At 43.7% G+C, this 21,626-nt stretch overlaps 1 protein-coding gene and 2 long non-coding RNA genes across 5 annotated transcripts; all 3 read right to left on the bottom strand.

Annotated features, from left to right (window-relative positions):
* Positions 1-521: 521 nt before the first annotated feature.
* Positions 522-1,494, bottom strand: LOC136541853 (NADP-dependent malic enzyme, chloroplastic-like). The gene has a single exon (XM_066534013.1). It carries the CDS (start codon positions 1,275-1,277, stop codon positions 771-773), a length of 507 nt encoding a protein of 168 aa, XP_066390110.1. The 5' UTR covers positions 1,278-1,494; the 3' UTR covers positions 522-770.
* Positions 1,495-14,909: 13,415 nt separating this feature from the next.
* On the bottom strand, positions 14,910-16,043 carry LOC136541854 (uncharacterized). Its single transcript, XR_010780514.1, has 5 exons — positions 15,846-16,043; positions 15,599-15,694; positions 15,396-15,467; positions 15,160-15,243; positions 14,910-14,999 (listed from the first exon to the last, which is right to left on the bottom strand). It is a non-coding gene; the product is annotated as an uncharacterized lncRNA (long non-coding RNA).
* A 444-nt stretch (positions 16,044-16,487) lies between these two features.
* LOC136541855 (uncharacterized) lies at positions 16,488-19,746 on the bottom strand. 3 transcript variants are annotated; one of them, XR_010780516.1, is made up of 4 exons: positions 19,209-19,746; positions 19,014-19,103; positions 17,829-18,350; positions 16,488-16,539 (listed from the first exon to the last, which is right to left on the bottom strand). It is a non-coding gene; the product is annotated as an uncharacterized lncRNA (long non-coding RNA). The 3 variants fall into 3 exon arrangements; XR_010780517.1 differs by lacking the exon at positions 16,488-16,539 and having other exon boundaries at positions 17,268-18,133; positions 18,240-18,350; XR_010780515.1 differs by lacking the exon at positions 16,488-16,539 and having other exon boundaries at positions 17,268-18,350.
* Positions 19,747-21,626: the final 1,880 nt, after the last annotated feature.

The raw sequence follows: 21,626 nt of genomic DNA, 5'->3' as shown, positions 1-21,626 counted from the left end.
TCTCATATCAAATCCACAACATGTTTAGTTCCTTGCATACATCCATGTTGCTTGCATCTTTATTAAAAAATAATAAATCACTCATAATGATCGTGCTCTTTCATCTCTATTCACTACACCACAACACCAAGATTAGCGATGGATAATCTAACGCTAAACGCGGCTACAGCGACAGACGAACTGACGCTAAAAAGTTACAGCGATAGACTTGCGCAGACGCTGTAAGTCCTGTCGCTAAAAATCTTTAGCGTCAGATGATACTTTTAGCGACAGATAGTCTGTTGCAGTGAATATTTACAGCGACAGATAGTCTGTTGCCACTCTTTAGTGACAAATAATCTGTTACCATGCATTCACCGTCAGATCATCCAACACTCCATATATTTACAGCGACAGACTGTTCAACAGAACAATTTATTATAGAAAAAAACATTTTTTAGCACATATTAAAACAATATTCAATGCTCATATAGTGTCCATATGTCACATGAAGATACACAAACACATATCACATGCAGCTCAATACATATAACATCCAATTTGTCTTGTACATCACATCCATCAAAGTCAAGCACCAAATGAATTTGTCTTGTACATCAGTATGGAACAAGATGAAATACAGTAGAAATCAACGAAACTCACTCCTCTAGCTGCAACAATCATCAGCTCAACTTTTTATTCACTCATCACTTTGTAGTCTGTCTGTAATAATAATTCACCTGTTTCCTTTCCTTTGCGTCGGCCGTAGCCCCCAGCCATGGTCCTAATCCTTACCGGTAGCTGCGGTAGGTGGGGGTGTACATGCAGCTCTCCGCATACTTGGCAAGGCCGAGCTCGTAGGCCTTGGTGGCCACCTTGGCGGCGATGCGGGCTGAGATGGCACGGATGTTGGTGAAGGGCTGGAAGATGAGGCCCTTGGCGAAGTGCTCCTCCATCACCTGCTTTGCCAGCGCCTCGGAGGCGGCTAGCAGCATGTCGTCACAGACGCGGATGGCGCCCGAAATGATGACGCCGAGGCCGAACCCGAGGAAGATGTAGGCATTGTTGGACTGGCCTGGCACCAGCGTCTTCCCGTCTAGCTCCACCGTCGGGAACGGGCTGCCGCTCGTGAACACCGCGTGGCCCTGCGTCCACGTGTAGGCCTGCTCCGCCGTGCATTTCGAGTGCGACGTCAGGTTCGACAGCGCGAAGATCACGGGCTTCTCGTTCAGGGCACCCATGGCTTCCACCATGTCCTGGGTGAAGGTGCCGCCCTTGCCTGAGGTGCCGATCAGCATCGTCGGCTTCAGCGACTGCACTGCCTCCAGCAGTGTCGCCACGGGCTCGTGCTCATGCGCCCACGGCTTCTTGAATGCCTGCAGCGAGTCTATCTACGACGCCACGATTAGGCCCTTGGAGTCCATCAGCCAGATCTTCGGGCGGCACTCCTCGATCGGAGACCCAGTCTGTTTTGACATCTCGAGAGCAATGAGCTCGGTAATGCCAGTCCCGGCCTTCAAGCAGACAACAAAAGCATGTTAATTTCACCAAGAAAAGCAGCCCGTGCGTGATCCAAAACTTTGAGAAAGAAGAGGTAAGGTAATTAACACTGCTGCAGCATATAATGTAGATCAAACCATATAATCGCAACCGACCTTGCTGACACTCACTACTACAAAAAGCATTTTTAGGGGTGGCTGGTAACCCTTTGTAGGGACGGTTTGGCCAGCCGCCCCTACCGAACCGTCTCTACAAATCATGCATTTGTAGGGGCGGTTCCCAGGCCGCCCCTACAAATCGATTTATAGGGGCGGTTGGTGATTGAGCCGCCCCTACAAATAGATTTGTAGGGGCGGCTGGTATTACGAACCGCCCCTACAAATCTATTTGTAGGGGCGGCTCAAGAACCAACCGCCCCTACAAATCTATTTGTAGGGGCGGCTGTAGTGCCAGCCGCCTCTATAATACCTGTTTGTAGAGGCGGTTCAATCTAGAACCGCCCCTACAGTACGTTTTCCCGCAAAAAAAAATTCAAATTTACAATTCAAATTCGACCAGAACTGTTTGTTTCTGCGTATTCCATCCAGCATCCGCGTTGCCGAACGCCCCGCGACCAACATTCCGAACCGCGTTCGCGTTGCCGAACGCCACGCGACCAACGTTCCGAACGCGAATACAAGCACAATAGTATTATATAAAGTACAATTACAAGTCCAATTCGTAATGATATATATATACAATCCATCATTAAATATACAAATTTCATACACATTGTTATCAACGTCCTAGAGCTAGCCTTTCAGTCTCACGAAGGTGTTGGTACTGAGGATTTGTACCTAAGTCAGACTCTCGATCATGGTAGGCGCCTCTGACGTGTACAATCTCGTCCAATATGAAGTTGCAAAGGTCGCCGACGAGCTCTAAGAGTTGGTCATCCTTGTATGGGTCTCTTTTCATTCCTTTCTCTTCTCTCCACTACAAGAAAACAAGTTTCAGTTTAGTATTTCATACCATTTATGAAGTTTTTATACTACGGGTGAAGAGGTTCAAACTTACCCTTAAGGGGTGTCTCCTGTAGGCACCGGTGTTACTCATCATAGAACATATATAGTATCCACAATGTACACTCCCAGGCCTCTGCTTGGGGCACTGTGTGTTTTGCATATGAAAATATTAGGTAATGCTTTTGACAGCCATGTAACGGAGTACTGAAGAAGTAAGTTACACTTACCGCACATAGTGTTTTTATAGCCAGCTTTTCTTTCCTCGCTGGATCATGCCTTCCGTGATGATGAGAGACATAGAACCTAAATGCCCTGTTCGAATTATTTTAGCAAATACAACTTGTTAGTATGCATAAGTGACATTACAAGTATGTATACAGACATATAAGCTAATGAGGATTGTCGATATGTATACGTCTTGAGAATCGATATGAAGTCTTTGTATGTCGCCGAGTCCTTATCTATTGAATCAAAGACCCATGCCATGCTCTTCCCGACATCGACGGCTATACAAATCCAGTGGTTGCTGCATGGATTTAATCATAGAACTAGATAAACTCTTTTACATCGAATAAAATATATCGAACATAGCTTTAAGTTATAGTTGAACTTACTCGAAGTTGTATGGTAGCCATATAGTAGAGTGTTGTTGGAGATTTTTGAAAGCCAGAGCAATGTATGCCGCAACCTTAAGGGACTCTTCCCTTAGCTTCGCACTACGGATGCGCTCTTTCTCCCGAAGAGTCTTTGCAGCTGCTAGCTCTTTGGCATCCAGTGTCCACCGTTTAGGGTAATTAAAATTTGTTTGGGCTATAGCTTGAGGGTCTACATACCCGGCTTTCACACTTAGCATTTGTTTGACAATGTGCACTTGCATTCTACAAATCACGGCGTGGGTTAGTTACAACAAAATTCAAAGATTACATTCATATCATATCGGAAGGACAAGGACTTACAGGCACCACGTGCGAATTAGATTCATCTCCATTTCTCCCAGGTGAAAGCATGTGTGCATGTCATTAAAGTCAAAGATAATTTTCCCGGCTGGGCTTCCAAATGTGCCGGTGGGAAAGCATGCTTGTATGATATCTATGCTCGTTGGGAGAACATGCAAGTACCAATCATGGAACCTTCTCATTCCAAGTGGTAGGCGCTGGATGTCCCGGTTTGGTAGGAAGGGCTTGCCTCTTTCATATTTTTTCGGGCAATCCTTTGACCATTCGATGGCATCAACATTTGGATACTGCTTTGCAATTTGGTGAAGTTTGCTACTGACGGCCTCCTCAGAACCCCGTGATGGGACTTTTTTAACTTGGTTTTCAGGCTTGAACTGATCATGGGAATACCACTTGGACACCGACGAGACGTCTTTGATCAGAACATAAACTGGCCTTATGTGGATTGGAATCTTCTTTCGGAGTTCCCATTCAGGCACGTCCTCATCTTCTTGTGCATCACCTTCTTCAGGAGGCACTCGTTGTTCATGTATCGGTTGTGCTTGTTGAGAAGACTGTGGCATCTCATGATGCACTTGCCCGGTACGAGCTAGAGAAGGTTGTGGCATCTCATCAGGCACATGCTCGATAGGAGGCGGGGAAGAATGTGGCATCTCAGGAATGTGGGGTCACGAGACGGTGAAAATATCTCCCCGGCCTCAACAACTCGCTCCAAACTTGGGAGAGGGGGAGGCGGCGAAGAAGCAGTCAATATAATGTCCCGTTTGTGCCAGAGGATGAACTGCCCCATAACGTCTCCGAGTAACACCAGCCCCTCAGGAGTTGCGTAGTCTATCCTCCACTGCATGAACTCGGGCTTCACTGTATGCACCTCGACCCTAGTGTAGTCTGGTGGTATGTTATTATTGTGGTGTAAGCCACCGGGAGGATGTGCAACACCCGTTGCCACCTCCATCACAGTGTTCTGCCGGCCACTGAGAAACACCAAGGTGCAACTAGTAGGTTCCCGTATGAGATCGACTGAGGTTGTGGCTGCAGTGGAACCTTGGCTGCTAGGAACTTTCGGAGGGCTGCCAACTAATGCCAGTTCTCCCGGTGGCGTCACTAATATACGTGGCTCCATAGACATTCCTTGCTCCTCCAGTGCCTTCGCAACTAGAGCCTTCACTTGGAGCTCAAGACTAGTCTCCCGGTCTCGGCCATGTTTCTTGTACATGTGTCTGTCCTCTTCGAATCCTTGCTTCCAAGTCATCCTTTTCCCTAGCCCCCTGGTGCGGCCTGTGTGCTCCTTGTTTCCCAAGCCAAGGCTAAGCTCGTCCCTCTCTCTGGAAGGATTGAATGAGCCCTTCTCTTTGTCTTCAGCATATTTCAGTATCCTTGATACCGCCTCTTGGGTCTCCGGCTTATCAAACTTAAGATTACTGTCGGATGGTTCTGTACTCCTCGCATATATCCAGTTCCTTGAGTGTACCTTCAACTTCGTCACATCGATATTCCCAGCAGCTGCGGCCTCTTCATCCATCTTTCTAAACTGCTCTTCCTTGGCATAGTAGCCACCGGGGCCTAGATGATGGTGGTGTTTGTTCCTCTTCGCTAGCTCGGTGTTACGAGCACTGAGCTCCAATGCCTCCGCTGAAGTCTTCTGAGCCACGAGCTCCTCCCATTGACTTGGAGTTATTTTGCCGAACTCGTTGAAGGGAGTTAACCCCTTTTGGATATACTTCGTGTTAAGCTCCGACCTCCAATGTCGCAATGACTCTCCCATCATCCTGATAGCATTTTTTTTACCAATTCGTGCTTATCCTCCGGAAATCTAAAATTGACCTTCAGCTGCCTATCCCATAGTGCATTCTTTATGTTCTCTGGTACCTCTTTCCAGTTAGGGATTGCTGGGTTCAATTTATCTCTTACTAGGGCCCCGATCGCATTACAGAATCGTCCTCTTAATTCCTTCGGCTCAAGGATCTCCCCTGCTGGCCCAACCTCCGTTATCACATAGCAAGCCTTATCTAGATATAGATTTCCTTTTCTATCCCCTCGTTTCCTCTTAGGCTTGGTAGTCGTGGTTGTGTCTTGAGTTTGTGGAGCAGAGGCATAGTGATCCGTCTCTGTGGTTGTTGCCTCTGCTCTCCTTTCCTCTACTCCGTCTTGTCCAGCGAGATGTCGCGGACGTCGATGTCGTCTTTTCTGAGTTTCAGGAGGGACCTGTATATAGGACAGGTCAAAGTGTTAGCAGAGGTAACACAGCCAAAGCTTTAGCAAAATTTACAAGCTAAGGCTTCTTCCCTACCTCCTCATTCGGGTCAAAATCCTTGTCCAAATCTTCCTCCGTTGGCCTCCTTCTTGCTTCAGGTGGGAAAGGATCCTCGGGACTTTCATATCCCTCTTCTGACTCATCATCCTCTTCTTCTTCGCCTTCAGCAGCCTCTCCTTCAGGGCCTTCCTCCTCGTCACACTCCTCCTAAGTAAGCATCACTTCTAGATCTTTTTCTACCTCGTTATCGAACTGTTCCTGAGTAAGCTGGTCCTCTAGTGCTTGCTCCTCAAGGGTTGGCTGCTCATCATGCTCGGGGCATCGAGCTGCATGGTCTATTGTCCGCGACATTATTTCGCGCTTTGTTCTAAAAGATGCAAGAAAGTGTGCTTTAGGTACGCGAGAAGGTATAAGAAATCAAAAAGGTCTATAAACCAAAGTAGTCCTATAAAACAACAATATAAAAAACGAGAAGTAGCAGTGGTAGAGGCCTCAGAAACATGTCAATCATCATCTGATCTTGAACTTGGAGCATCAAGGCATCATAACAGAGAAGAGAGGAGAAGGTAATGTAGGGGCGGCTGCTAATGATGCCAAGTTCCTCACAAGTTCTTGATCATCAGCTCATATTCCATATAATGTATGGACTTGGACAATTTCATCATCGGCAAAACAAAGGAGAGGAGAGGAGAGGGGAGATTTGGCAAAAAAAAAACAACTGTTGCTTAACAAACATAGTGCAGCAGCTGATGGAAAAATACAGGACAACAAGTCCTGGGCGAGTCCTAGGAGATTTGGCAAAAAAAGCAACAGCAGCCAACAGTTAGTAGCTAGAAGTAGCAAGTAGTAGTAGTAAGTAGAAAGTAGTAGAGTAGAGTAAGTATAGCAGTAGAGTGGTAGTAGTAGAGTAAGAGCAGCAGCCACTTAGGAGTAGCAAGTAGTAAGAGGAGTAGTAGGAGTAGTAAGAGGAGTAGTAGTAGGAGTAGTAAGAGGATTAGTAGTAGGAGTAGTAGTAGCAGTAGCAGCAGCAGCAGCCACTATACACCAGCAGTATATAAGCAAAAAAATAGAGGAGTGGTAGTAGTAGAGTAAGAGCAGCAGCCACTTAGGAGTAGCAAGTAGTAGTAGTAAGTAGAAAGTAGTAGAGTAGAGTAAGTGTAGCAGTAGAGTGGTAGTAGTAGAGTAAGAGAAGCAGCCACTTAGGAGTAGTAGTAGGAGCATCAATGAAAGAAGAGCAGCAGTAGGAGTAGCAAGTAGAGGGAGGAGTAGTAAGAGGAGGAGGAGTAGAAGGAGGAGTAGGAGTAGGAGCAGGAGGAGTACTAGTAGGAGTAGTGGTAGGAGTAGTAGTAGTTAAGTAGTAGTAGTAGCAACAGCCACTACACACCAGCATAAGCAAAAAAATAGAGAAGGAGTGGTAGTAGTAAGAGGAGGAGGAGTAGGAGGAGTAAGAGGAGTAGGAGGAGGAGGAGGAGTAGTAGTAGTAGTAGTAGTAGTAGTAGCAGCAGCAGCCACTACACACCAGCAGTATATAAGCAAAAAAAACAGAGAAGGAGTGGTAGTAGTAGAGTAAGAGCAGCAGCCACTTAGGAGTAGCAAGTAGTAGTAGTAAGTAGAAAGTAGTAGAGTAGAGTAAGTGTAACAGTAGAGTGGTAGTAGTAGAGTAAGAGAAGCAACCACTTAGGAGTAGTAGTAGGAGCATCAATGAAAGAAGAGCAGCAGTAGGAGTAGCAAGTAGAGGGAGGAGTAGTAAGAGGAGGAGGAGTAGAAGGAGGAGGAGGAGTAGGAGCAGGAGGAGTACTAGTAGGAGTAGTGGTAGGAGTAGTAGTAGTTAAGTAGTAGTAGTAGTAGCAACAGCCACTACACACCAGCATAAGCAAAAAAAAATAGAGAAGGAGTGGTAGTAGTAAGAGGAGGAGGAGTAGGAGGAGTAAGAGGAGTAGGAGGAGGAGGAGGAGGAGGAGGAGGAGTAGTAGTAGTAGTAGTAGCAGCAGCAGCAAAGATAGGATAAAATCATGAAATTTTTAGGACAACAAAGATACTTAAATTATCTACAACTTTTATATTATCTAGGTTCACATAAAAGGTCATTTAAAGCATGAAAACATTTTTCTAACCAAAACTATACCAGCAGGAATTTTTTAAGCACACAAATCAAATGTTCTTTTATGCATTTCAGTACTCTTAAAGACAGGTCATTTAAACTGATGAAGCAATAGTTTAAAGGGTGGGGGCTCAATCTTCAGGGGGAACTTAGAAAGCTTAGGAAAGAAAAAGGAAAAACATGGTTGTTGAATGGTGACCTAAACACCAAATGATCATTCAGACCATCAACTACTAGGTACCACCAGCAGAAATGAGCCAATAGCAGCGGCTAGCTCATAGTTACAAGGATAGATTCAACTTTCATTGAACAACAGACATTTTAAGATAGTGGATAGCTGCAGTTTAGGTAACTAAAAATGTTGGCATGCAACATCCCAAGCAATAAAACAATCAATGTTGCCATAACAGCGATAAGCAGTTCTTTGAAAAAAAAAACAGTTCCTAGCTAGATGTCAGTAGCAAATGTCCTAATAATATCATGGTTTAGTTTTGTGTATTGCGGAAGAGAAACCTTTAATAGATACATATCTAGCATACACAGCGGCAAAAATTTCTAGCACAACAATAACCATGATGTACAGCATAAAGAGTTAACAACTGGCACAAAATGGAGGAAATGCTCAACAGATGTATGGCAACCTCAAGAACAAGCCAGCCTACTTCAGAATGACATCTAGCAGGCAAAATTACTAAGAACAGATCATGCAAGATCAAACAGCTTCATGGTTTTCACGAATATAAAAGTAAGTTGGACAGAGAGAGAGCGCTAGAGGAGTTTATTGGGAGTGATGCTTTTTTTATTCTCTATTTCATGTTGGGAAAAAAGGTTGACTATTTCGACAGTTATTGGGATGCCTTTACAGTTACTACTAGTAGTATTTAGCTTGGGGAACAGTCAATAGCTTTTTTAATTGGGTAGTTCATTCTGAGCTATGAGCTCCACTAGTGCTACTTTTAGCTGCTAAGCCACTAATAATTAGAAGCTTGGATCCAAATGGCCTCTTAATGTAACATTAAGTAACAATGAATGAAACTTTACAATAAGAATAGTTTTCAAATACTTTTGACATTTTGCAACAAGAAAAAAATATTTATATAAGCAGAGGAAGCATTTTGAAATTAAGGAATCAGATGTACAAAATTTAGTAACATGAAAGCATGATTTCAACACTAAGGGTTTTTTACTTGTGATTTGGTTCAAATACGTACTCCCTATTAATAACATTCTTCAGACAAGTCATTGGCCTTGTAATTACATTCTTCAGATAGGTCATCATGCACTTATTGAACAAATAATTTTGATGCGACAGCAATAACTCTAGAGAGAGAAAAGATTTATATAAGCACAAAGAGCATGTTGAATAAATTAAGGAATCAGATGTCCTAAATTTAGTGATATGTGACACTTTTTAAGCGTGATTTCAGGATTAAGGTTTTTTTCCCCTAGTGATTCCACACTGACAGATGCAGAATGAGACAAATGATGACTACATAATAAAGATTTAGGGATAGAGTTAGAGATTAATAATTATTTAAGGCTAAGTAACCATGGTCTAATGAAAAATTAGGCTCACTGGGGGCTATAGCTTCGGCAGCCCCCCTTGGATCTGCCCCTGATTCCACATAACTTTGGTTCAAATCCTATATAAAATTACCGGAACATGATGAGGTAGCAAGAAGCAATCGTACCCGGTGCCCCGATGCGTGCTTTTCAATCTCGATCGGCGCGTGGAGGCGGGCGCCGGAGCCGGCGTCATCGGCGTGCGGGGGCCGGGCACGGGGCGCCGAGAGCCTGCGTCGTCGGCGTGCGGGGGCAGGACGTCGGGGGCCGGGCGCGGGGCGCCGAGAGCCTGCGTCGTCGGCGTGCGGGGGCAGGACGTCGGGGGCCGGGCGTGGGGCGCCGGGAGCCTGCGTCGTCGGCGCGCGGGGGCGGGCGCCAGGGGCTGGGGGCGGGACACCGAGCGCCGAGGGCTGGTGTGGGCGGGCGCGGGACCGGCGGCGGGGCCGGCAGCGTGGGCAGCGGTGGAAACCCTAGGCAGCCTGACGACGTCGGAGGAAGAAGACCGCCCAGACGATGACTCCCGTGCGCTACCCTCCAATTTATACTAGGTATCATTTGTAGGGGCGGTTCCTGATTCAGCCGCCCCTACAAATACATTTTTAGGGGCGGTTCCTGATCCAACCGCCCCTACAAATATTTTTTTTTAAATTATAAATTCTATATTTTTTATATCATAAAAACACAATTATAAATTCTACATTTTGTCCAAACTTTCTCAAATGAAAAAATGGACTATGTAAGGATTGTAGAACTTGATGAGATGAACAACCTTGTTATTCAGAGTTTTTTCATCTAAGGTCATTTAGTGTCTCATTTGAGCAAGTTTGACTAAGTCAAATTTGGTCAAATGAAAAAACAACACTTTGACTCTAGTATTATGAACTCCAAATAACTTCAAATTGAAAAGTTTTGAATACCAAGTTTGATCATCTCAGCAAGATCTACAATTGTTGTTTTGGTCAACTTTCCATTTGAGAAAGTTTGGACGGTTCAAATTTGTGATTTTTAAATTTCGACGCCTACAAACTAGTTTTCAGAACCCTAGGTTATCTCAAATTGAAAAGTTTTGAATACCAAGTTTGTTCATCTCATCAATATATACAATCCTTATATAGTCCATTTTTTCATTTGAGAAAGTTTGAATAAAATGTAGATCAAATTTCACAAGTGTGTGACATAGTTTCAGACAGTCTATATGAGATTCAAGAATTTGTGACTAGTGTTTGATAAAACTTTCTCAAATGGGAAAATAAGCTATGTAAGGATTGTAGATCTTGATGAGATGAACAACCTTGTTATTCAGAGTTTTTTCATCTGAGGTCATTTAGTGTCTCATTTGAGCAAGTTTGACCAAGTCAAATTTGGTCAAATGAAAAAACAACACTTTGACTCTAGTATTATGAACTCTAAATAACTTCAAATTGAAAAGTTTTGAATACCAAGTTTGATCATCTCAGCAAGATCTACAATTGTTGTTTTGGTCAACTTTCCATTTGAGAAAGTTTGGACGGTTCAAATTTGTGATTTTTAAATTTCGACGCCTACAAACTAGTTTTCGGAACCCTAGGTTATCTCAAATTGAAAAGTTTTGAATACCAAGTTTGTTCATCTCATCAAGATATACAATCCTTATATAGTCGTTGCTTGTGCTGTTTCATGACCCAATCATCCGAACGGCCATTTCTCTCTGCCATAATGATAGCCAAGTGTTCATCAATATACGGTTGCATCAATTGTGTACTCTGCAAGACACTGTAATGCGCCCGACTCACCTCTTTGTAATCATGGTCGATGAACACTTTTCTACCACTGGTGCCCTTCCCAGCCAGCCTACCCTTGTGACGAGAATCGGGTTTACCAATCCCTTTCTGTACTTTTAGGTACTCTTGACAGCACTCGACGACTTCTTCAGTAATGTAACCCTCTATCATGTAGCCCTCTAGGTATGCTCGATTATGCACGTATCGACTTAAAACCGACATGAACCGCTCATAGGACCACATTTCATGCAAGTAGCAAAGGCCAAGCGCCTGTATCTAATGAACCATGTGAATCATGAGATGTGGCATTATATCAAAAAAAGTAGGAGGTAAACACATCTCCAGTTGGTTTTGTGTCTTCACCACAAATTCATGTAGGTCACTCAGCTCTTCCTTGCCAATTGTCTTCTATGAGATCTTCAAAAAGAAGTAGCACATGCGGGTGATGGCCATTTTCAAGAACTCTGGCTTTATAGCCCTGATTGCAATAGGTAGAAACACTGTCAGCATCACATGGCAATCGTGAGCCTTGCAGTGTGTTATTGACAAGTCCTTCATCGACACTAGCTTCTTCACATTTGCTGAAAACCCAGTCGGGACTTTGATCCCCCTCAGGAAAGTGCATATAGCTCTCTTCTCGTCTGGTGTTAGGTTGAAGCACGCCGCGGGCAGAGTGTATTTTCCATTAGCCTCAGGTACCGGGTGAAGCTGTGGCATCATGTTTAGCTGCACCATGTCTTTCCGTGCTTTCAGACCATCCTTTGACTTGCCTGTGTCCATCAAGGTAGCAATGAGACTCTCAAAGACATTCTTTTGTACGTGCATAGCATCAATGGCATGGGGGACCTCCAAGTCTGGCCAATAAGGCAGATACTGAAAGAAGATCGATTGTTTCTTGAAAGGTACGCCTTCGATAGGAGGTGTGCTTCTATCTCTGTTCGTCCCATCTGGATTCTTCTTTCCATAGACGACGCGTATATTTTTCACCATTCTGTACACATGTTCTCCGTTATGACGTCTCTCCGGAGGGGGTTCAATCTCCAGGGCGTTGTCATAAAATCTAAAGAACAATTTGCTGCGGTACTTGTGACTTGTCTTTAAGAAGTGTCGGTTCCTTAGGTAAACTATCTTCTTGGATGCATCCAGGTACACCCATGTAGTACCATCCAAGCAAACCAAGCATCCCGTCTTCCCTTTGATCTGTCCAGATAAAGCAAACAACGTGGGGTAATCATTGGTAGTAACAAATATTATTGCTCTACATATGAAGTCCTCCTTTCGGAACGCATCGTACATCTGCTCCCCATGCCTCCATAGTCTCTCCATTTCTTGCATCAAGGGCTCGAGGAACACGTCTATATCAATACCTGGTTGTTTAGGGCCAGAAATAAGAATAGTAAGGAGAAGGTACTTTCTCTTCTGACACAACCATGTTGGGATGTTGTACATGGTCAAGATCACTGGCCATGTGCTGTGGTTGCTCATCCTCTCATTGAAGGGATTCATTCCATCGGTGCTCAGGCCAAACCGTACATTCCTTGGGTCATCGCTGAATTCTTTGTGCTTCTCATCAAACCTTTGCCACTGACTACAATCAGCCGGGTGTGCAATCTTATCATCATCCACCTTGCGCTCATCATCCCACCATGTCATGAGTGCGGCTTCTTTAGGGTTTAGGAACATACATCTCAAGCGGTCGGTCACTGGCAGGTACCACATTATCAGGGCAGGAATTCTTCTCTGCTTTGCATCGTTGCCTAATGGAGTGTCCTCTGGGGGATGAGATTCTTGTACCACCTTTTTTGTACCCTTCTTATTCCTCTTTTTCCCCGTGGATGGTTCGTCCCCACCGTAAAGGTCATTGTTCTTGTACCGGCTGGCCCCACACCGGGGACATTTATCTAATGACTTGAACGTTTCACCACGAAAAAGTATACAGTGGTTGGGGCATGCATGTATTTTTTCAACCCCCATTGTCAATGGACTTATGATCTTCTTTGCTTGGTATGTGTTGGCGGGAACTGAGTTTGGTTGTGGCAGCACCCATGACAGGAGATGCAATAGATCATTGAAACTACAGTCTGACCAGCCGTACTTAGCCTTCAGGATGAGCAGCTCAAGCACGAAACGTAGCAATGTCCAATGTGTCGGACAACCCTTTTCAACACCATACACAGTCTCCTTCGATGCTTTTGTCACTCTTTCCAAATTTTCTAGACCTTTCGGGCTATTTAGTAAAATCTCTGGTCCAAGGGTTCGAATCATGTCATCTAAATCATCTTCAACTCCGACACGTGCTCCACCATCATTATTGGCACCACCTTCGTCGTTACCATCCCAACCACCAGCATCACCACCTTGTTCATTGCCAAACTCGAAATCCATTTGTGCATCAAGCTCGGCTGAATATTGGGACAGGGATTCTATGGTTTCATCGTCGTATTCCTCCTCATCCTCGTCGTTAACAATAACCGTTTCACCATGATGAATCCACACCGTGTAGTCCTCAACAAATCCTCGTATAATCAAATGTGATCTGATGATAGTCACATCTGTCCATGCCATACGGTTCTTGCAATCTTTACAGGAGCAAATAATTGTATCCTTATTCTCTTTCAATGTTGTTGCATGCTTCATTGCGGCTTCAATAAATTTATCCACCTCTTCACGGAAACCTGTCTTGAACCTTAACGAACCATACATCCAAGAGTTCCTGTACTCCATCTTTTACAACAACAACAAAATAAACATTAAAGGACTACTTATTCAGATATATATAAAAATTAATCAAAGTAATAATTATTTGAGAATAATTGTATATACCTCAGATATATATGAATATAAATCTAATATAATTACATGAAGCATACAAACACACCATGGTAGAGGAAAATTAATTAATGGCCCATTTATCCATAAATAATTAAAATACATATTTATTGATTACAATAAACAATTTCAAAGACAACAATTAGCAATAATTATACTTTACACAATATCTTTCGTATAAACCCTAGTCCAATTTTATCAAACATAAATTTACAAAAACGAAATTAATAAAAAAACCAAACTCTAGATCTAGATCACATGCACATGAAACATCCATAAAACTAACTAATGGTTCACTAAAATCAAGAAACATGGACCAAATAAGGGTATGATCTTGTTCCCCTCCCTAATTTACCCTAGTACATTTAAAAGTTAGGTCTAATTTGCTCATAAATAGCTTAAGCACCATAGAAGAGAGAGAAAAACAAAACTCTAATTATTCACTAATCAACCATTAAAACTTCAAAAAAAGTGTGGAATAGCATTTTCTTACCTTCTACAACCTCTCCACCAAAGGATTTGAGACCAAAACCTTCCCCCTTAGTAGAGCAATTTTTGGGAGGTGCCCAAGCCCTCCCCAACTTTTTTTCACGGGTTGGAGTGAATGACCCGAGGAGGAAGAAGGTGCTGCTTCACTTTTATATATGGGTCATTTGTAGGGGCGGCTGGTGATTGAGCCGCCCCTACAAATAGAAGCTATAAATACGGGCCATTTTTAGGGGTGGCTCAATCACCAGCCGCCCCTACAAATACCATTTCTAGAGGCGGCTGGTGATTGAGCCGCCCCTAAAAATCATACTCCATTTGTAGGGGCAGCTCGTATCACCAGCCGCCCCTGCTGTTCCATTTGTAGGGGCGGCTGGTGTCTGGGCACCCGAGCACGTCACTGTAGGGGCGGCTCAATCTTCAGCCGCCTATACAAAAAAAATTAAACCGTTGCTACAAATCGTTTTCTACGTAGTGACTGAGGAATAGGTACGTGTGGTCTGCAAGCATCCCGCCAACCACCTTGAGCGCTGCCAGGAGGCCTGCCAGGACCACGGAGGCTGTTCCCTGCAACAATTACACCCGCATCGTTTTTGTTCATTCATCGGCACAGTATAGAAAGAAAAGGACGAGTACAAAACAGGCAGCACCCCCTATTTCTGAACTTGGCATCCATGGACCAATGGACCATGGTGCTGCTGTCAACACACAGAGCTGCATAAGTTACCTGGATATCGTCGTTGAAGATGAGATGGCTCTCCCTGTACTTCTCCAGTAGGTCAAAAGCGTTGTGGTTCGCGAAGTCTTCGAACTGCACGTCACAGGTCAACAAGAACATCGCATTTTAGATTCAGGAGTCGGCTGGCACACAGAGAAAGGCCGGCGGCAAAAAGGCAAAAACCAACAACAGCAAGTATGGTAGTGTCTGTGACTGGTCCACTGCGACCGATGACTGAGACTGACCTGGGTGAGGACCTTCTCGCCGTAGTTTTGCTTGACGGCGGTCATGAACTCTTCGAGAAGTTCAGGGTACTCCTTTATGAACCATCAATACAGAAAACACGTCTCAATCCAAATTCCAGACAAGAGATCGATTACAACAAATTCACCAAGTGCAGCTGCAGGTGGTGAACAGAACAGCCCTGTAGATCAGATCAGTGGCTGACCTCGTCGGTGGCATGTTTCTAGCGGAGGCCGATGTAGAACTCGTCGTTGAGCAAGGTCTCGTTGTTGGTGCCGACATCGATCGTGATCGGCAGGCACTGCAGCAGAGTAATCATTTTCCATCTTCAGAGAAGAGGAAAAAAGAACACTGCAAATCGATTCCAATTCTTTCCTACTACCAGCAGTCCAGCAGTACAAGTTTATTAGGAGCAATAACACTGAAGAAGGGGCATTGTGAGCAGCGCTTACAGTTGAGGGAGAGCTTGCCAACGGGAATTCCCATACCCTTGGCAACCGAGATCCCCGAGGCCAAGGATGCGCTCATCGTCGGTGACGACGATGACCTGGATGCTCCTCTCCGGCCAGTTCTTGAGCACCTCCAGGATCTCGGTTGCACCAAATGAATTTGTCTTGTACATCCAATTTGTCTTGTACATCACAACCAATGAGGAATTAAACAACCAACCCCAAGCATATCAGTATGGAACAAGATGAAATCATCACTTCTATAGTAGTAAAATTATGTATTACTCCGTAAGATATAAAGTGTTATTCTCAAAACAGAGAAGGCCTAATTCCCTGAAATACATGTACATAAATATCACTTCGACAATAATACATCATTGGAAGCAAAGAAATAATGGATTTAACTTACTAATCTGCCGACTACTAAATGCTCTAATTGATTTAACTTACTAATCTGCCAGCTAATAAATGCTCTAATTAATTAAACAAGAGAGAAATTAAACCAAAGGCTAAATAAGAAAAACAACACATGTTGCTATTGATCTAGTGCTACTGTCAGCACACATGCAAATCATTCTATAAAGCTCAGTGCGACTGTCGAACTGATGTTGTTGCTGCAATGTGAAGAATAGAGAGTTGACAAACCTGATGCTGTCAACTGTGATCAACTGCTGTTGAGCTGCTAACATCCTTCATGCTGCACAAGTGAGTAAAACATGTCTTCAATACAAAGGAGGCAGTGAAGATTCATGTTCAAAATTCAAATAGTAATGCAAGGTCATGGATTTGTGGTTCAGCAAAACTCTGGTGAATGGAACCATACAGTATAAACAAGTCTTAAAGTTACTACTAAATTTCAAGTTCGGGGCCAACATCACAGCCTCATCGGCAAGGCCCGCATCACTGCTGGGCACTGCCGTGAATCCCTGATTAGGTTCAGAGCTTCAAGGACAAGATGTAGTTGCTCCCCACTAGCACCTTGCTGCTTAACTAGTCTTGTACCCATACATGTGAGCATCAGATGCTTGTGCTCTGAGAAAAAAAAGGAAGATGCTTGTGCTCTAAATTTCATTACCCAACCGATTTAATTTAACTAAACAACTTCTCTTGCTAATGAGGCCCGGCATCTGAAAATAATACTACTATTCTTTAACTAGACAATCAAGCTCCATTTCAGCTTAAAAACAGTACAAATATCAGTAAAAAGGTCAAGACACCTTTGTTTAGAAACAGTAAGCAAGAGACTAGTTTTGTCTTCCAAATATATTTCTATATGCTGAATTTAGTCACTAGATTTTTACAATTTGTCACTAGTTTTGTACGCAGTTTGATGAATGTAAATTTAGGGACATACCTACAGTGCCCTTGAGAGGTCTAGATGCCTTGTTGCACTCCTTTTTCTTGTATTCCTTTGCCTATCACAGATAGGTTTAATTAAGAACATTGGTCATGCATCACAGATCAAGGAAAAATGAAAATTATGTCAACTCACTACACCACAACTGGCCTCAACTGAAAACAAATGTTCCGAAATATTAGTATTAGACTCCTACTGCTAGCACTAGTACACAATCACCGTTCCAGGGAGTACGCCAGAGCTCTAAATTAGACTTATGAATTAAAACCAAAATGCATGAGGCATTGTAACTGTACTGAATAGAAGTCTAAAAGTCAAGATCACCTCAAAATACTAAAATGGCACACTGTACATAGAGTTGACACAAGATTACTTGATTCGGTAAAGTAATAATTTAGGCTAGTGCATAGTGCTCTCAGTAAATCAGAGATTCAGAGAAGCACTCACACTGCAGTAGCCAAGATGAAGAGATTATGCAACAGTCACACATAAAACATTATAAGTCTAATATATCATATTCAATGGTTCGATGAAAAGATGTACCGCTATTTGTCTAGAATCATTAGCAGAGCATTATGGGGACATTGTTTCTACTTCTAGAATTAGTAATTCTTTGTCATTAGTGTCACCTTAGCATTAGTTCCAATACAAATTCTTGTAAATCATAATCACTAGGCATGCAGCAGCAGCGCACCGGCATTTCGTTCCATGCAGCCACCGCGCTTAGGCCTGCTGCCAACATCTTCCCGACCGCTTGCCCCGTCATAGGCTGCAGCACCCCGCACAGTGTGCTCTGCACCTCTGCTCTATGCTAGATAAATGGATTCATCTCATCCACGTGTAGTTTGCCAGAATCTCGCCAGTGCTCCCCCGCTGGCTCGCTGGCTCACATCACAAAGAGGCTTACCAGTGACCAATTGAACATAGCATGGCCCTACATGAAGTGTCGACATAAAATTGGCTATGACATAGAGTAGACAATAACCTTCACTTATTATAGGCAATTAATGAAACCAGTGTGGCAGGAGCTTAGGACATACAAGTTTACACATGTTTGCTATACACAATAAGGCTCTCCTTAGCAATATAATACAATTGAATACCAAATAAGAGAAAACCTCTCAAGTCCCTTTCGTTCCCATAGATCTCACCTGCCAGCAAAAAGAACAAATTAGATTTAGCACGAAAGTTTCTACTTCCTAGCAATATAACAAGTGATCATTATGGAAGTTTGCCATTATAGGAGGCCGATAACAGGATGCACTCTTGCTCTTAGGGCAAGCTTACAGAAGAAATAGGAGACCAGGATCTCAATTGAGGTCTGCTAGGTCCCAGAAATAAAATACGTGACTGAATGAATAATAGCACTAAGATATAAACTTGCAATAAAAACTAAGCCAGACAACAGAAATTATATGCAAATTCCTTTTCAGGCTATTAGGTAATCAAATGGTAACTGGAACTGCAAAACATAGGCAAACTGAAGCCAACGCTAGCAAACTGCTATTACTGTCAGTATGCCTCAAGGGTCATACAACCTATGATGATTTTATTGGGTGAAAGCACAGAAATAGAGGCAACATAATTTTCAGTAACTATGAAAATATTAACCAAGTGCTAACGTTGACCACTAAACAAGCTGTGGTTCAAGAGAGCAATCAAATAAATACTTGATTAAGTTACTGCAATCCCACAAGCATATTTGCCAAGCTATCTAAATAAAAAATCAAGACAAGAATGGAGTTAAAAATCTAGTGATTGAATAATAAGATAAAGCACAACTTGAGCCAACGAAACTTGTATTAGAAAATAACCTAGGCTGCCGCGGTTGCACATGAGCCAAGCACAGAGGAAAAGTCAATCTAGTTGAGCTACTGTTGCACCCCTGCTGCCGGCCTATAGATCTGTAGACCAAACGGTGACTGACGGACTCCAAAAAAGAATAGAGATCCAAGAGGACCAAAGTTGTGAGTTGAAGAACAAAACAGAGATCGGCATGTTCCTCTAACCTGCAGGAACACTCAAAGGATCCTGTGAGCACACAGCCACTACCTTCACCTTTCTTGCAGAGTGGATGTCGTGGCCGCTGGAGGTGGGGATTCCGAGCCTCGGGGAAGGGACGGTGGGGAAGACAGGGCGGAGAACGGCGGAGGTAGGTGGGGCTGGCGATGTGGGGCTTCCTTCATGGAACACAGCCCCAATACTTCCCATAGCCCGCCACAAGTCGATGTAGGCACCGCTGCTAGCAATGGAGGGTACACCGCGGATCTAGCCGAGGGGAGAGGAAGGGCAGCCCCCACTACGTGGATCCTCCCGCAGCCCACCACGAGTCGATGGAGGCGCCGTTGCCAGCAATGGAGGGCACGCCGCGGATCTAGTCGGGGGGAGAGAAGGGCAGCCCCCACTGTGTGGATCTGGCCGAGGAAGTTGAAGGGAGGCCACCCTAGCGTAGATCAGGTCGTGGGAGTTGAAAGGAGGTCGCCCCGGTGTGGATCCGGCCTTAGGAGAGGAGGGCGGCGTGCGTGGGGGGAGAGAGGGAGAGGGCGACTGGCGGGATGACTTCACTGGATTTGGGATTTAGGATTTGGGGGCTAGGTTTTTCACTGTACACGTGGGCCGGCTAAAATATGCACGCGAGGTCGATGTAAGCTGGGCGTGGGAGCTCAATGTAAGTGGCGCGCTCGAGCTAGGTGGGGCCCACTTATTTTTTAGCGATAGACAGAGGGACGGTATACATATGTTTAGCGACAGACGGTTCAACGCTAAATATGAATACCTATAGTGACAGACACTAAATCGCTAAATGAGGATTTAGCGTCATATGGTCTCTAAGTTATCTTTAGCGTTAGATCATCCATCGCCAAATATAATTTTTAGCGTCAGATGTCTGACGGTGAAGCGGTGTTGTGGTGTAGTGATTTGAGTAAATCTCTAAAATGCTTTCATGCTACTTTTGTTTGCCATAGTATGCTTTGGTTTCGAAGTACTTACATACTTCCATTAGCTTTTAAATTAAGCATGGTGCTTAGGTTAAAATGCCTTCCTTAATCAAAATTAGACATGGAGTCTAGTTTGGTTATTGAACTAAAAATTGCTTATGTAGACACTAGTTATTTTTGTTGGACTAACCCCTGCAGAAAACTCTCAAATTCAATCTGGGTAAGTCAAGAGATGAATTCACATCGGAGATGAATCAAGGCATGCGATGAACTCCAACAACCCTGTGCAAAAGAAGACACAACTCATTTTTCATCAAAGGGAGAACTATGAGTATCAAGGTTAATTCACTTATCTCTTGTTGCAAGTTATCTTTTTCTTGAACCATGCTATAATGCAGCAAACACATGAAAATTGCTATAAGAACATGATAAACAAAATCTATGCTAAAGTAATTCAAAAACCCCCTTTTCATTAGCATAGATGAAAATCACACAAATTATGAACAACAACCCATATTTCAAATTTGTTGTATTTCTTTGGGTATGAGTCCATTAACATTTTGTAGAAAAAAATGAATATAAGCTGTGCCTGTCCATGGTTTCGTATGAACCTGTGAACCCAAACCAAACCATCACTTCAGTTATGGAACAAAGAGAAATGAGACGAGTGCCACAAAAAGGATCTACAATAGAAGCACTCACTCATAGGAAGTGGATGAACAAATCAACAAGCCACAAGTAATGTCGAAGGCAACCTAGCATTGAGCCTTTCCAGGACTCAAGCTAGGAGGCTAATGAGAAGCAGGGTGCAACTCACCTCATATCAGCCAATCTGATGCCTGCTTTCATCACCATCGAAGACACCATCTCGCACATCATCAACAAGAATGAGACAATGAGATGCCACTACATCATGGCGTACATTGTCAAGCTAACAGACATCATCAATCAATGGTTCGCTATCGACTATGTCTCGTTAGACCATGAACAACCATGGTTGCAAGATGACATCTCTAAGTCATTAGAGATGAAGCTTTCATGCAAGTACTAATGAGGTTCCTTCCTTGACCATCAAGACGGCTAGCAAACAAAAGAACAACTCTTCGCCACACCACTAGAAGACAAAGACCATCAAGGAGGAACTTGAATTTGCATCTCTAATACCAATTCGTCGACCAAGAACCAACGAAAATCAAGAATGGTTGACGAAAGAAGAACAAGTAACTGTCCGAATGGTACAAAGAAAATGAAAGATCCTGCTCACAATGGACTACAAGCCTTCACTGATAGGAATGAAGCAATGAGAGGAGCAGAAGGTCCAAACAAAGTGCCAAGATCCACAAAAGAAAGGACAAAAGGATGGCATGATCAAAGGATGAGAAAGAAGCAGTGCGACATAGGAGACAAGATGCTCAAGAACAGCTCAAGCAAGGAAAGCTTCAAGCAGGAAGAAAAGATCACCACACAAGTCATCTACCCTTCATCATA

This window comes from Miscanthus floridulus, chromosome 3 (assembly GCF_019320115.1).
Source record: "Miscanthus floridulus cultivar M001 chromosome 3, ASM1932011v1, whole genome shotgun sequence".
Lineage (NCBI taxonomy): Eukaryota > Viridiplantae > Streptophyta > Magnoliopsida > Poales > Poaceae > Miscanthus > Miscanthus floridulus.
Note: the sequence above shows the minus strand (reverse complement) of the source record. Positions and strands in the feature narration are given on the sequence as shown.

Bases quoted from the DNA above. Each gene is read 5' to 3' on its own strand.
- LOC136541853 (XM_066534013.1), bottom strand. From the start codon at position 1,277: ATGCTGATCGGCACCTCAGGCAAGGGCGGCACCTTCACCCAGGACATG.